General features: G+C 38.2%; 1 protein-coding gene across 1 annotated transcript in view; it reads left to right on the top strand.

The window, feature by feature from the left end:
- FHOD3 (formin homology 2 domain containing 3) overlaps positions 1 to 16,667 on the top strand; it is a 132,756-nt gene that overhangs the window by 36,433 nt on the left and 79,656 nt on the right. The window contains exons 10-11 of the mRNA XM_085310716.1: positions 9,742 to 9,876; positions 13,276 to 13,326. Coding sequence (XP_085166842.1) covers positions 9,742 to 9,876; positions 13,276 to 13,326 — 186 coding nt within the window. The remainder of the gene's footprint in view (positions 1 to 9,741; positions 9,877 to 13,275; positions 13,327 to 16,667) is intronic.

Here is a 16,667-nt window from a genome sequence, read left to right as displayed (position 1 = left end):
TTTAGAYTGATCTAATTCTGCTTATATCATCTTAAATCAAAAATAAGATCTTGGAAATCCCTGTTTAGCTCAGAATTTCCTAGTCCTTAATTTTGTTCTTCCTTGAAAATACATCTTATATGTCATAATACCTTAATCAAGGGCAAAAAGAAGTAAAAACCACCACAACCAGCAATCTTTGACCAATCAAAATACTGTGGTGAATTATGTAGGGTGGGGGAGATGGAAAGAATGTTATGGATACATGAAAGAAATTTTTCTTAGCATAAGGTTGGGCCCACCAAAAATTAACTGACCATTACTACTTGAAAGTGAATGACAGCTTCAATGGACATTGCACTGAGTTTAAGAGGAAATATAGAAGTTTTTAATTACATGTACTGTCAAGATAATTTAATTTTAAAGAATTTCCAATTAGGCCAGATGTGTTCAGTGTTACATGTTGCCAGATTGGCCTCTCATTCATAAAAATTCCATTTCCAGTCAGTATTTCTGGGCTGAGGACTCTCTTTCCCAAAATCTTTTGACTATATTCCAATTAATTGTTATTAATGATGTTTAGGTATCTATACCTAGGAATAGAGATATGTGTATTGTGTTATTGTGTGCATATATGTTTGAAGCTACCTGTTGTGTCGCATTTTTTTCCAGTCCACTATTTAGAATGGGTCAAGTTAGGCTCTTTTAGTGTTTAAGTTTTTACAGCCATGAGTATTGATTTCATCCTTTTTCTTAAGTGAATAATTACATTAAGTGTATCTTTCCTGAAAGRCATCATTTTTCATTGCTCATCTTCCTAGAGCAACCTTACTTGGTTTGTCTTTCCCAATCTGAATTAAATTATTGCCATCCTAAGCTAAAATTAAAAAAATCTAAATGAGTATTTTCGCCTGCTTTTTACATTAGAAAAATAGGTGTGAGATAAACCAGAATTACAGCTATCCATTGCTTTTGAAATTATAACTTAGCAAACCTCAGCTCTCATAAGTCTCTGATTGCTCCTGCAGAAAAGAATCCCCAAAGTGGTCAGATATTGAGATAGCTGAAGATAGTTGGGGCTATTCTCAAGAGGCTGAGCTTGCTGGCTCAGAGCCAGTAAAGGAAGTAAGCTTTCCTTTCAGCATGTGCGTAAGTGCGTTGCTGGTGGAGAGCCAAAATGCCTTGGCCCCACAGGATGAAGCCGTAAGATTTGCAGATTCATAGATAGTAAGGCCAGAGGGGAGTTTTGTAATCATCTATTCTGACCCATAATGTGTCTCACAGAAGCTAAATGAAAATGCACCATACCTTCCCTCGTTTTAACATGACAGTGCATGACTTCTCGTGGAAAGCATTCCAGTATTCATCATCACTGCTAGGAAAATATTTCGTATTTTGGAGGCAATTTTGTCTAGCTGCATCTTCCAGCCATTACATTTTGTTCTGCTTTTCTCTGTAAAATTGGAAAACACTCTGCCTTCAACAGGCAGAGCCCTTTTATGTGTTTAAGTGCCTGAACACAGTGCTTGGAGTCCCACATCTGCCTTTCCTTCAGGCTGTGTTTACCTCTTTCAACCTCACATGATAAAAGCTCTTTCCTCTTATTTAAATTTGTAGGTTGCTATTCTTGATGGTTGAGCTCCCTAGTATTTGCACATTCTTATTTTTGAGGGATGCCATGGGCTGACGTGTTTTGTTTATGAGTCTCTGAAAGGTGTGAGAAATGCATGTGTTGCCTGCAGAACAGACGTGATTGTTTCTTAAAAGATAATGAAATTTGCAGGTCTGGGCTTCATATTGCTGTTTTGCATCAYGCTGTGTTATTTCTGGTATTGGTCAGGCAGCTTCTAAGAACATGCCTGTTTTGAAGAAGGGCAGAAGCATGCTTTTACTTCGTTGTCCTGAAATATGTGAAGTGCAGAGATGTACATGCAGAGATCTATGGATAGCATTTTGCTCATCTGAGAGTATATTGTATAATGCATGTTACATTCATCACTAACTAGTAAGTGGAAAATGTTGYGAAACTTTTCAGTCTTCTCTCCATGGTATTTGCCTTAGATTATGTAAACACTGTTTCCTATCTCCTGATGGTAAAAATCTACACAGATTCAGACAAAAAAAAAAAAAAAAAAAAAAAGCTAAAAGCTGAGGAAGGAAAGGAGGGAGAGGAAGACACTTGATAAGAAGCAGATGCATATCTATGGTTAGCTCCAAGGTGAGTTTTCTGCTTTCAGCTTATGATTACAGTTATCCAAGGACTCCATAGAAAGATCCCTGTCTTTTATCATGTAGGGAAGAGCTTCACATGCAATTCCTGGTACTGTTTATCTGACCTTAGCAAATGAAAAGGAAGGAAGGAAGAGCATTTAGAGCAGTGCCCGACAGAATGATTCATGCTCCGTTGGGTTGAGCTGACAGGCCTTTCAAAAATTTGGCTGCATTTTGCTTGTGTAAACAAGAGCTACAACTTAGGTAGAAGGCAGCAGTGTGGTTGACATGTTGACATTCATACTTTTAAAACCCTCTTTGGCTAAGATCAGGAGGGATCAAGAAGAGCTGTATAATTCAGTGCAAAAGTAACTAGTTTTTGTTCTTTGAAATACACATAATGTTATATATTTGTGATTGTACATCAGAAGAAAAGGCTTACTTGACTGTTTCTTGGTTTCTAAATTCAGCTGCAGCCTTTTGCCAACTTCTTGCAATACTGTTCTTTCCCTTTCATTTCTCTGGATCCCCTGTGGAGAGTCATGTTTCTAAAATGCAAATTGCTGCAATGGGAATCCTGCTGAAGGAGGGCAGATTACAGGGCACTTTCTGTTCAGCACCTTATTGAAAAAGAAAAAAGGGTCCTGGTTCTTTCATAACCCTGTGCTTGTGAAGCTTGCTCCTACTGCAGAGCAGAGAGATCCCCAGCCCTCCAATTTTAGATTGCCAAAGAGTAAATATACTGCTCCCACTCTCCATGTCTTCCTGACTAATCACAAATTAACTCTCCCCTCCATTCCCAAATGAAAATTTTTTATCGATCTCAATTTCATAATTGCATACATTTTGCTAGCAAAGGGGACTAGGAGGACATTGCTGGAACCTACTGAGAGAAAGGGGTTTTTTTGTAGCTCTGAATTGCCTTCTTGTCTAGGGGAAGAAGAGTTTTTTTTAAAGACTTTTCTAGATTTCCTTRTCTTGGGCTCATATCTGGGATATTTCTGTTTTTATTTCTGATCACCTTCTCAGATTCACAATCTAGTATGGTCACTGAAATTGAAAGCTGCAAACTGGAATCTACAGTTACTGTGCATCACTGAGAACTTGGAGTACCAACGTCATTACTTGTGTATGTGTCTTTTTCACAGCCATAGTTAGAGGAGACACTGAAGGAGGTCTAAATTCTGAGACCAGGGCTCCTTCGTTCTCCACCAGCTTTGATTCATTCCATTGCCAGAAAAACATATTTTGTTTCCCGTTGGTGTGCTTGCCAAGGTAGGTTTCTTCTGATGCATTTGCCAGGAGACAGTTCCCACTGGGCTAAGTAGCAGGAATCCACAGTTCCCCTGCCTCTGTCTGTTAAACTATGTGCCAGAAAGTTCAATGTGCAGGCCCCCACTTCTGGGTCCTCATGCCCTATCAGTGTGAGCTTGGGCTCCACCTCTGCTGGGTCCCTCTGCAGTTCCTCCAAATCTGCAAGACTAGGAAGGCCTATATGACACTTCCAAATTATTCCTGTTTGATGCACCCTCTAACTTTCCCAGACTATTAGAAAATAGACTAAGAAAGAAGAAATTTGTCACATCTCATTGCCTGTCTTCCAACTTTCTTGTTTTATGACTTGTACACTACATTACCTTGAGCTCCCATGAAGCACAGCCTTGAACACTGAGTGGTCAACTCTATCTTCTTATATGTCTTTTTAGGGTAAATGTGTCAGAGAGTTTATCCTCCAGAATAAATTTCATGTGTGTTTCTACAACATGTGCACATAGACACTAAGCTTAGCAGGACTAGATCGTACAGAATTTTTTCTTCACTGAGTTTAAAGATACTTTTAAAAGTATGCCAGAAACCTAACCAGAAGAAATGCAGCAGAAGTCTGTAAATAATTTTCCTTGAGTTTTGTCCCCTCTCTGGGTGCCTGGAACAGTGATTTTTGGCAGTCTGGTTCTTCTTCAGACTTGTGTCTCTTTAAAAAAAAATCTTGACAATGTTAAACAGCTTTTTGATTTAGATCTTCTACTAAAACTCAATGTTCTTGTAATTGACTACACCACCAGGGATGGTGCTGCTGAACAAAGTTTCTTGGCAGGTTCTCATAACTCTTTTCTTTTCTTTTCTTTTTCTTTTCCTTTTTTTTTTTAATTAGCCATCTATCACTAATCTGCACCCTGGAGTGAGTTACCCCAAATGTTGAACACCAGGGAAAGGCAAGCAGCCTGTGAAACAAAACCCATTGCACAGTCTCTTTGCCCAGGAACAGTTTCCCTTTCCTTAGCTTTATATTCTTTCTGCTTGTACCATCTTTTTCATTATATACTCTAGGGTGTTTTGAAACAGAGATAGTGGCTGCTTTTTCTTGTGGTGAATCACAAGCACATCTTTCACTCTGAATAATATAATGGGGAAGGAGAAGGATGGTTGTTGGCTGTAGGTCATGTTTGCCCTAGGCTACTTTATTGCTGAAATTATTTTAGGAAAAGCCACCTTAGGAATTATGTGACGATTTACAATTTGGGAAGCAGTGGCTGCGTACACTGGCTCAGTTACTGTGCAAGGAGTCGTGCAACCAAGGTGTGTGTGTTGCTGGCTGAACACCCGCTGCGCAGGGAGGACACGCGGCACTGCAGGTGCCTGCTCTGTCTGTAGGGCCTTTGCAAGCTGCGTCCAACTGCTCTGGGAGTCGCATTAGGTCCGAAACTGCCCGTTAGCCTCCGTTCTGGTCGAAGATAGAAACTCAGAGTAACATCCACGTATAAAGTCCTTGTGCACTGCCCTGGCTCTGCACAGCRATGGCCTCTTGTTATCGCTTTGTTTTTCTGCAGCCTTGCGGGCCAGTTGAAAGTCCGACGTTAATCACTTCTCCTCTCGGCCATTCTCAAGTTTCTTTCTCAAAGGAACTGTTAGTCGGTAGTTTTATCTCTCAAGTTTTTGTTTATTTTTGAGAGAAGTTTTGTAAAGATTCCTCCAGTAATGTTTAGTCTGTTTGCAAATTCTTATATCAACACACTTTTGAATTTGCCATGTCATGTAGAGAGACATAACACAAGGAGAGTGGCTTTAACCGTGAAAAGCAATATGGCTCTTGGCAGCTTTGCCTCTTCTTTTGTCTCTTTCTGGGCTGGATAGTGGATTTATTTTGTTAAAGCCAAGAGACATTTAGAATCACTTAGGGCCTGCTATAGACTCGAAGCTGCCTGTTGGTGTTCCCTGCTTGTAAGGTTCCCGTGACTGCTGGAGCAGGAGCACTTCAGAAAAATTGCTAACTAGTGTATCCTTATTAAGGTTATTAATGATYCTGGTCCTTGTTATGTTAAAGAAAAACCTGAATATTAACCTTATSACCTAAAGGAATTTTGTCTCTTAAATCATACTTTCATTTTTTTTTCAGCTCCTAATATATACATTTGTATTCTTGCTATAGATGCGCAGCTCCACTTAGTGAGTTTAAAAAGTTCAGCTGGCAGGGGGGAATGGAGGCTCAAAAGAATATTTCAAAATTGACATAAATGAAGAACAGAATGAGGCTACTAAYTGCAATTTTGCTGTAATAAAAAGACTTAGAATAAGGCAGAAATACTTTCTTCAGTTTTCAATGAAAATGTCATAGCTCAGGTCTCTTGCTCACTTTAACCAACATATAGCGTGTCTTTTATCTAGTCTGTGATGGAGTATTGTCAGCAAAGTGCAAGTACTTGCAAAAAAGTGTGGCACATCTTGTGTCTCGCTAACATGTGTTTTTTAATAATGGTTACTAATTCGCTTGTGTGCTAAAGGCAGTAGGTCAGTGTAAATGAGTTTTCCTTCAAAAGAATTTTAGCTTCCAGTATTTTTGCTTTGCTCCCCCAGCCCTATTGTATGTCTTTTTTTTAACCTTCTGTTTCTCTTTCTTTTTCTTGGCTCTTTCCTGTCGTCTTCCAACCAGACGACAGGTAACTGCTAGCCTCTTTGTCCTCAGCTCATAATGCCGTGGTCTGGAGCTGTAGTCACAAACCCTTAGACTTAAAAATGTATTGTCTCTGTGTGTTTTCTTTCTGGACTGAGAATGTAATAACATAACCTTGTTTAGCTTTTGCTGGTTTTAACAGCAGACTGAACAAAGATTTTCTTAATGTTTTCATATTAACAGTCTATTCTTAATAGCTTTGTGTTTGCCACAGGACTAAAAATAGTTGTCAGAATGTGCATCCTTCTGGATTATATTTGTAGAATTGAACAAATATTTGATATTACTGTTTGATAACATATGACACCAACATTAAAATGCTGATATGTATTAGCTATGACCCACTTTCACGAGTGATCATTCTATTATGCTTTCACTGAGTATTCCCATATTCTTTTTCTTTAAAATGACTTAGCACCTTTGATTCCATGCCAGATTTTTTTTGTCTTTTTAACTTTTCCCTTATTGGCCCATTTCTAAAATGCAGCCTACAACAGTGAGACCCAAACATTCTTGAGGCCTGAAGGTGCCGTCACCCTTTGAACAGTGGCAAAGCACCAACATTTTCGAAAGGCCTAGCCCAAGCATTCCCACCAGCTAGTTTGGGAATTGCGAATCCCATCTGCAATTAAAGTAAGAGTTCTTCAAGAGAGAACATTTACTTTGAGCATTACTGCGACTGAGATGCTGCAGACAAACCAGAGGTAGACAAACTCATTTTCAAAAATCATCCTTGAGAATATTTGAGGAATAGATTTTACTGCTTACTTTTCCTTTTGGCTGTTTTACAGTGTGTCCAATCTGAAAGTAACACCCCTTTCTTTCAGTTTTAGTTTATGCGCATGTAGAAAATTAAGGCTGGAAGGTACTAAATGATAAAGGCTGCTCAGCTACCATTGCACTTGTCTAGTTATTACTGATTTGAGCAGTTTTCAAGAAGTGGGAAGCTAATAGGAGGCATTAATTTTTAGTATTTTCTTAGATGTTTGGGTTTTTTTCTGTCTATATGGCTGTAAATCTTCTGTATAAATTGTGAAGCTACCATTCATACAGCTGCAAATTTTAAACGAGTGAAAATGCTAGCCAAACTGTGCTAGATTGATCCTCCAAACAAGATGTTTTGGCATATGGAGACATTTTAGTACTAGGGCCAGGTTAGAATCCTGTATCTCCATATGTTTTCCCTATAATCCGATGAATAAGAATTTGTGTTTATTGTAGAGCCCTAGAGAACTTAGAGCTCAAGGTCTCCAACCTGCTGGATCCTGTGCAAAATTACAGTCACAAAATGGGCTGGTTCCTCACCCTCTCCAAGTCTTTCGATATCACCCCATCCTTTCCCTTATTTTTCCTTCAAGTTTTAGTAAGTCATAACTTAGTTGACTCTGAATGGAGATTCAGGGTCACTTCAGGGCCACTGGATGGGATGTAGCATGTGCGAGTGTACAGACATTTTGTGTATGCAAGTAAATACCTGGAGTAGAGATAAGTACAGATTTGATAGGAACCCACCTTTTGCTGGCTCTTTCAGTTCATTTCCAGAGGCTTTCATGTGGAAACGCTGTCCAGTTTTCCACTTTTTAGAGCAGTTTCTAATGATACACCCAACATTATTGCCATGTTTTTTCAAAGTACAACTAGAATGGAGCTCTACCTTTTAAATCTCAGTGTAGTGATGCCACTGTTTCTGCTGACAGCTTTTTCTTGCAGAGTGCACTAAAAGGGTAAAGGTTAAAATGAATTTAAAATACATTCAAGGGAAAAGTCACCACACAAAATTGACTGTCAGCATTTGGGGCTTTTTTTTTCCTTAGTGGTGAAATATATTGGAGAATTTTATGGTTTTGAGTGTGATCCAACATTGATACTGGAGCTCTGGAGGAGTTCCAGAAAGCAGGCTTACAGAATATCAAGTTTTATACCATCTTATGTAATGTTTATGTGGGTGGGATATGACATATTGAAATTCAATTTATTGAAATTATTGAAACTCTGTTCACCCTGTCCTACTGCCAGTGTGGCTGAAATGACTATGTTTGTGGGATTCCTGCTTGCATAAACAGACATTCAGGGAGGAGAGTTTTGCCTGAATGTTTGTGTCTTCTCTTTCACCTATTTTTGCTGATGAATTGGTGCCATTACACTAAATATTTGTCCATTGTGCAGCCATAGGCAAGTAAAAAGATAAGGGAAATGATCTAGCTGCTTAACAATAATGAAAATTTGCTGATTTGGGAGCCTTACTTTAGAGGAGTTTGGGTTTTTYTTTCTGAAGTGAGAACATCTATTACTTTCCTTGCAAAACTCATGTTACACTAATGCAAAGAAACCACTCTACATGGGCTACATATTTTTTATTTTATCAATTATTAATTTTTATTATTATTTATTAATTCAATCAGTATGAATGCTTTTACATCTGTATGAAGCTCCATGAAGCAATATAGGTTTCTTCTGTCTTACAGACAGGAAAAAAGGCATGTTTATGCTGTGGTAAGTCTGTTCTCACGTGAGAGGCAGTGGTACCAATACTACCCTTTTAGGGAAAAGATGTGTAAGATGTGTAAGAGGAATTATCCTCTTAGCCAAAGTGTTTGTTATAGTTTAAAAAAAAAAAAAAAAATCTAGAGCAAGGTATCCCGACCAACTTGCAAGTGTAAATAAATGTGGCTTTTTAAAGTCTATTTGTTGAGTAAAGCTGTTTCACCTGAAAGAACCAGAAGGACTGGGCCTAAATAGCCAGAAAGAGGTTTAGATTAGACATCAGAGAAGCCTTTTGTGCTGGTGAGGGTAGTTAAGCATTGAACTACATGGCCCTTAGTAGTTCCATCATTAGAAATTTTTAAAGCAGGTCAGATGAACAGATTTTATGACTGGTTTGAGGAAACTAAATCCTGCCTTGGGAAAGAAGAAAATGGGTAACCCATTTAATGCCCGACTACAGTAACTAAATGCCCTGTCCCTGTGTATGGTGTTGGTACATTTCTGTACATGATTGATTTTGCCCTTGCAGCACATGCAGCAAGGAAATTGCGAAAATGGGATTTAGTAACATATGAAGGAAAAATAAGTCCCTGTTTAAGAGAGCATTCAAATTCCCAAGTGCAGTTCTGAGATCTCCTTTCAGTGTTTGCTTTTCTGAATACAGGATTCTCAGGTGTTTATGACACATCTGTTTTTAACATTGTTGCGTTACGTGTTTGGAAAGTGCTAGAAAATTATTCCAGCTTTTTTTTTTTCTTTCATATTTCGAAAACCCATTACAAGATTTAGCTTTTTAGTTAGCGGCATTATAAAGTAAAAACATGATTTAGAGAATATTGCAGTTGAAATACCTGACAAATTCTTAAGGGTATTTTACTTGTGCTTCAGAAATTTAGCAACAAAAGAAACCTGCCTCTATCTGTAGCTCTTAAACTCATCATAGTGTTAAAAATCAATGCGACGAGAAGACCTTTAGTCAGAGCTTTGACATATCCATATGTGATTTTTGCCATGTCATTCTATTGGTTGGGATTACATTACTTGCTAAATGATTGCTACTAATTTTTGTCAATATGATCAGTAAAAGTGGCCCTGAGAAATATCTTCCATTTCTGCAGGCCGGCTTTGGGTGGTCTCCTTACATCATCTTTTCGGCAGCACCAAGAGTCCTTGGCAGCAGAAAGAGAAAGACGACGTCAGGAGAGAGAAGAAAGATTGCAAAGGATAGAACGTGAAGAAAGAAACAAATTCAAGTAGGAACCATATTTGCTATTCATCTATTGCCTTAATGTGAGATGAGTTTGTGAATCACTTAAACATTAATTGCAAAATGATTGAGTTGCTGAATAGTTTCTACTTATCTAATTCTTCAGATATCTTTCTTGATATCAAGATATCAAGATATATTGATACCTTGATATCAAGGACTGGYGAATTAAACACATAGTCCTGAGTTTTGACATGTAATAAGCTAGTGAATTTTTTTTAGTCAACTATATATTTGCGAGGCTAATTTTGCTAACCGAATATCTGCATAGGCCCAGATTAATCGTCTAATATACTCCCTCTCAAAGTATAATCTCAATAAGGTATTGGGGATGAAAAACAAGGTATGAAGAAGTGGAGAAAGGGACAGCATTGAGACATCTTTTTGCTTTTGTGTTTTGCAAACTCAAAGCGTTTTACCTTCTTGGAATGTATGGCATTGTTTCGGTTGCTGCACTTTTTCCCTACTTTTTTGAGCATGCATCTCATTCTCCTAGAAACAACGATKGATAGAAAATAATTCTCCAAATTATTGCTCAAACAATGATCAAATCTCGAGGCAAAGGCTGAAACTGAATATAGGACTTCCCTTTTCTCATCTGACACCATGTCATATGCTGTGGGACCCCAGCATGCACTGCCTTAGGATAGCAAGAAACAAGTCCTCTCTTTCTGTTAAATCCATGCATGGAAATCCTGGTACAGGCATTAGCAAAGACCACAGTGGGCTTGGGATACATAGGGTACCTATAGCCATAGTGGCTTGTCTGCTGTCTTAGTTGATCCAAAGAGTGTGCACTAAGAAAGGATTTTGCTTTTTTCCTAATTGAGAGGGAAAATTAAATACCATTGCCAGGAGTTAGAAGAAAGACTGTACTAACCTGAAGATTAACAAGATAAATGTTTTGTAGCTTGAGAGTTGATATTCATGGAAAAGATGGCACAGGATTTCCTGTGAGTTTGTTTATTAGTATGCAGGATTGTTTCCAGTGTAATCATCTCTTTAGCAAGAAGTGGAAATGATCTGTGTCACAGTGAATTTGGAAAGAGGATAACTTACTAGTGGTTGTCTGGTTGAAGGAGATATTCTCCTGGCTCCACAAGATAACTGGTTTAGAAGAAAATGAGAGGGGGAGGGAAGGTGGAAGAGCACCATAATAGGATCTTTGGCAGCCAACAGCTGCCCAAGTTCTCCTGAAACAGGAACAATCAGCTCTGTCTTCAAGCCTCTTCCAAAAACTCTCCCTCTGAGTGGTATCATCAGGCTGCTGCAGGCCATCATGGACAGCAAACATCATCTTTCAGAAAGGAAACTCCCAGACCAAAAAACCACCAGGACATTTGGCAGCTTGATCTGTTTGAATAGCAGGTCTGTGCATTTCACTAAAGGCTGGCCACAGTACTTGTGCTATCACTGAAAGAGCTTCCTTAAAGTCAGAAAAAAAATTTATACATCTTCATCCCATTACTCTAGAATCAGAAACTGGTTAAAGTGATCATACATACTTGAGACAGTAAATTTTGAATACCCAGTATTTTCGTCTTCAAGATTTGAGTTTCTGGTTCACCCCAAAGTTATAATTTGTATTTAAGTAGAGGGTCACCAAAGCTGCCAATCTTTGCAGGCCAGCAGCATCCCACAGTTTATTAAACAGTCTGGCAGGAGGAGGACAAAGCTACAGCAAATAATCACAGACAGTTTCATAAGAGTTCTTTTGGGATTACATTATCAAACCATCAGTTTGGCCAGAGACTATGAAGATGTATTTTTGATTAAAAATAGCACTTCCAATTCACAACCTTTAAACTTGTGAGCAGTACTGGAGTTACCATTATGACTCATCTGTTATCTCATTCTTTCCAGCTCTGCTTCAAGAATGTTGCCCTTGGTTCTGGCACCATTATTGACAAATTGGAGATAATTTAAGAGAGCGCCACCAGTTATGAAAGAGTTGTTTTTTAGGAAAGGTGTTAAAATGCTTTGTTAGTTATTGCTAGCAAAAGCAGTGCTTTGCATAATGAATATTCTTCTCAGTAAATGAACTGTTGTGTCCATTGTATGTATAGAACACTATGTCCTAAAGTACAGACGTTATTCTTCAGCTGCAGGGAAGGGTGAAAGTAGTCAGAGGGGAAAGAATAATGTTACCATTTTCCTACTGAAAAAAATCTTAGTGTTTTTTTCTTTTTCCCCTGAGGTTATTCCCATCACTACTGTAATTGTAAAGAATATTCTAAAATGTGATGAAACTCTAACCAGATTCTGAAGTATGTGGAGATAGCCTGAAACAATAGTATGTGTATTACATTTTAATGACAACTTTAAAGAGCAGTTACCAGCAGATGTTTTGATAGCTCTTGGTGTTGTAGATGAGTAATTCATTCGCAGACACAATGTAAAAAGAAACAGTGGTGCTTCATCCATAAATAAAAGAGTTCTGAAAATCCTTCTGGCTATACTGCAAAAGAATCTAAGAAATATGGTGAAAATCTCATCAATTTTGTCCATGAGATTCAGCAAAATACTAAAACTGTACTGAAGGGAACGATCTTTCTGTGGTTTTGAGGTAGACTGGATGTTCACTGTGTTTTGCTGTTCTCTGAGTTAAATGTGCTTCCCCAGTAATTTTGCACTAAAAACATTTGTGGATTTGACACTCCTACCTGAAATTACAGTGCGCAGGCATTCAGTACAGTTGACTTGGCAGAAGTTAAATACATGAGTTGCTTGAGGAGCTGTGGGAGGGGCAGCTGAGACAGAAGTTTTGTATCTAAAACTCAGGGAGGAAAATAAATAAGGATGTTATCTGTCATATGTTCTAAATGTGCATTTTAAGAACAAAGAATTGTCCTCCTAGATAATGCTAAAGGCCCAGCCAGTTCAGTTTCCAGCTGTGGCAATTACATTTAGGAAAAGTGCCTTAGAACCAGGGTACATACAGCATGCTCTGTGCTGTGGTTTAGCCTGCTGGATTCCAGCAGTCACTGTTTCAGAGTATTTGAGATGGGACGAATGAATAATTTTAAATAGCCTTTAATGGGCCTACTCTTTGTGAACATCGCTAATTCATTTTCTCTAATCCCAGTTATCAGGTATCAATATACGCTTCAAACTCTCTTACTTAATTTTAATTTAATTCTAATGACCTTCCAACGTACAAAGTTGGTGTGTACATACATGTGGTGTTGGCATGCATAAGTATACATGCATATTCTTCAGCATTTTTTTCAGAGAACAAAATATAATAATTTATTTTGAAATCCGCCTTTATTGTCTGTGATTAGTCTTTCTGTACTCCTCTTGGTTTCTCCTACTGTACATATACTTCTGTTACTGATCTTATTCTTCTAATTTCCTCTGCAACTTACTGCAATTCTTCTTTTAGCCGTGATTATTTAGACAAAAGAGAAGAACTAAGACAAGCAAGAGAAGAGAGGTTTGTATATAATGCATCCACCCTTTCCTCTGGTTGTTTCTGCTTTCTGTGTTAATTTATTGTGTAGCTGTTGGCTTTTTAAATATTTAACTATGCATGCCCAGAGAATTTTATTTAAGAAGAGCTCTATAAAAAAGCTGTTGTTTCATTAAAATGAGAATCAAATTCAGCTGTAAGCATAGCAATAAATAAAGAGCAATGGGGCTGGAATGTGACAGAATGATTGATCTATCTTTTATCTCTTCATGTGGGAAATAAGCCCATTCTGTTTGCCTCAGAAATTTGCCCAGATTTAGTATTGCTATGAATCGAATAAGCCTGTGTTTCTCATCCAGTGTGTCCCAAGCTTTCCAGTGGGTCAGAAAAGGCAATTGAGGATACAGAAAGAAGCTGGGGTCACAAACAGTGGAAAACTGTAGTTACAGGCCAATGGAATCTGACCTACTCCCAGCACATTTTTTATCTTTTAGGGACAAATACTCCTTGCCAGTCCCTCTAAACACTAAGGAGTAAATTTTATAAGGTTAGCGGTGTTTATCTTTGAAACATTGTTTTAATCTTATTTAAAGAGTATATTTAAGTGGACTGGACTTTTCATCTGATTAAAAAAGAAAAAAAATAGTTTGAAACCCTGGGCTAGGCTGGGGACTTCCAGTGCTTATTAAAGCACATTTTTCAAGGAACGCTCAACTAGAGATTTTTGCCTTCCAATAGCTTCACCTCTGCTTCCCCTTGTAGTTACCCAAACTCTGGAGGGAACTCCTTTTTTTTACCTGGAAAATGTGCATGCTACTAAGTAAGTAGTAGATGAGAAATCATACAGATTGATCAAGTTCTACTTTTATGGTTCTCTTGAGATTGTTATCCAGAGATACGTGTGGAATCAGCAAGAACTGGAATTTTAATGTCAAAGTGTGAGAGCAGCCATCTCAGAAATTGTCACGTTGTGGGTTTTCTCTCAAAACCTTCATATAGAAGGCAGTTCTTTTCTGCAAACTTAAATCTGATCTACCAGCATGCCTATTGTGGCTGAAATAAAAATGGTTTTGACATTTCTAAGGGTAAGCAAAGGTTGATGGGCTTTCCTTTATCCTTCCAGCCAAAACAATTGCAAATAGTTTAAAGCATTTTCTAAAATGAAATATGTCTGAGTACATAGGCATCATACGTTGATCTAAGTTGAGTAAAACCTTTTACAGCAAACATGCTTGTAAGTTAAATTTGAGACAAATTAGAAGTGAGCTCTCCAGCACTTTCAAGCTGTAATGGAACACGCTAAGTAAACTGGAGTATTTTTTTGGAAGTGTTCACCAGCAGGACATCATTGCTATGCAATCTGAGCCAATTTCACCGGTCATTAGCAATGTGTCTTTATCCTTGAGGCACTTTTGAACTGAAATGTTAAACTTTAAGTTCCTTCTCGTAAGGAAGAAGGACAGAGCTTTGCTTTGACTGTGTGTAAATACTGGAGAAAACTGCAGTAACTGAAGGCAGGCATCGGTAGTCCATTACATTGACCTTACATAATTCTCTTTTCCCACAAACACCTTTGCACAAATGAACTTTCGTATAGGAAGCTGAATGTTGTCTTGTTTGAAAAGAATGCAAGTACCTTAAGCAAATGCTATATTCAAGGTGTGAAAATCCTCTGGACTACAAATTTGTTTATTTGTCCAATTTAGAAAGTTTAAAAGTCCAATTTATGGACTACAAATATTTATGGCAAGCAAAATGCTAAGTTTGTGCAACTTTAAATACAGACTTTCCCTCTGTATCGGTTAGGAAAAGTAAAAGGAGAGAATATTAAATACAGACAAAAGTCTCCATTAAAAGGACTGTCTAAATTCTGTCAAATCTTCGGAACCTACTGCGTATTGTCATGTCACCCTTGAGCAGAATCCAGAATACAAGCACTGACTTTTCCAATGGCTTTTGGTTGGGCTCTGTAGGAGAGAGAGAGGTCCCTGCAATTTCCATGGATTTGAGAGTAACTTGGCAGCTTGGCAACATTCATTTCCCGTTGTTCTTTCTGAYTGGTCTTGGACTTAAACGCTTGGGTATTTTTCAGTGGTACTCAAAAAATATCCTGACAAGGCGATGCTCCCACGCTATCTCCAGTGCTGTTTACTGTTCAAATGGCATTCCTACCTGGCAAGAAAGAAAGAAAAAAAGACCCCCCCCCCAAATACATGTTGTTTGGCAAGTGTGAAGGGATAATGACTCAATCTAGAATCATTTTTGCTTGCCTAGTTTAAATTGCCAAATCTGGTTATTATAGCTTGCTCATTTGATAACAAGTTATGGCCATGTGCAGGCATGAAAGTTGCTGCTCTGGATACCTTTTYTCTTTCAGTATAATGAACAGATACATTTTGAGAAGGCATATCTTGATAGTCCTCTGCTTGCTGGTTAACTGTGCAGCACAGAGCTACAGAAGCTCAAATGTTAAAGCAGCTGCAAAAGAGCTAAGGACAATAAAACATTGTAGCTCCCCCTGTTACAGAAGGATCCATCCAGATCTTTGTTGCAGTATGTTGGCAAACTGCAAAAATTCTCACTGCTGCCAGCTGGGCTGTACCTGTTTTAGCAAAGCCATCAATTTGAATGGCTCTTTATGAGTCTAAAGTCCCATCTGCTCTATTTTTGAGGGGAGGGAAGCCACAATACATAACTCACCGCAGTTAAAAGGAGGAGTGGTTTCATTAACTGTAACAAAACACTATGATAATGCAAGCAAATGGCTTTCTCCTCTATTGAAAAGGCAAAAATCATTCTTTAGAATTGGCTTCATATTAGAACTGTAAACAGTTCCTATTTTATAACCATACAAGTATGTGGCTTGTTGTATTTTCATCCAGAGTCTGTAGGGGTTCTTTTTCTCGCAGAATTTGTTCAAAGCATGTGCATACCTCTGGAGAAATAAAAGAAAATGAATTTGTTCTTCATTATTGCTGTTTGCAATAAAACAAATTGCCTCCGAAAACACAAGAATTGCTCTTCAAAGACATGTTTCTATGCTCTATATAGATGTTTCCAAATGTGCATGTGTGTGTGGTTACCATATGTACTAAGCRTGTTTGTTACCACATGTGGCTGACTTCTTTCCCCTTCCTGCTTTTAATGCGCACTTTTACACTAATTTGGGCTGTCAGTGGCAGAATGGGGGAGGAGAGGTATTCCCGGTTATGAAGTGTTTACAGCAGTGGGTTGCAGGAGGATGACCACAGCGTTTCAGGGACATAAGCAGTAGTCTCGATTAACCTGTTTAACAGTTCACTTGTGGGTAAGATAAGCAGTCTAAAGCCCAATACAGCTGCATTTATGAATTTATTCCTTAGCAA

Source organism: Rhea americana, unplaced genomic scaffold (assembly GCF_003343005.1).
Source record: "Rhea americana isolate MKP2758 unplaced genomic scaffold, rheAme1 scaffold_324, whole genome shotgun sequence".
Classification (NCBI taxonomy): Eukaryota; Metazoa; Chordata; class Aves; order Rheiformes; family Rheidae; genus Rhea; species Rhea americana.
Note: the sequence above shows the minus strand (reverse complement) of the source record. Positions and strands in the feature narration are given on the sequence as shown.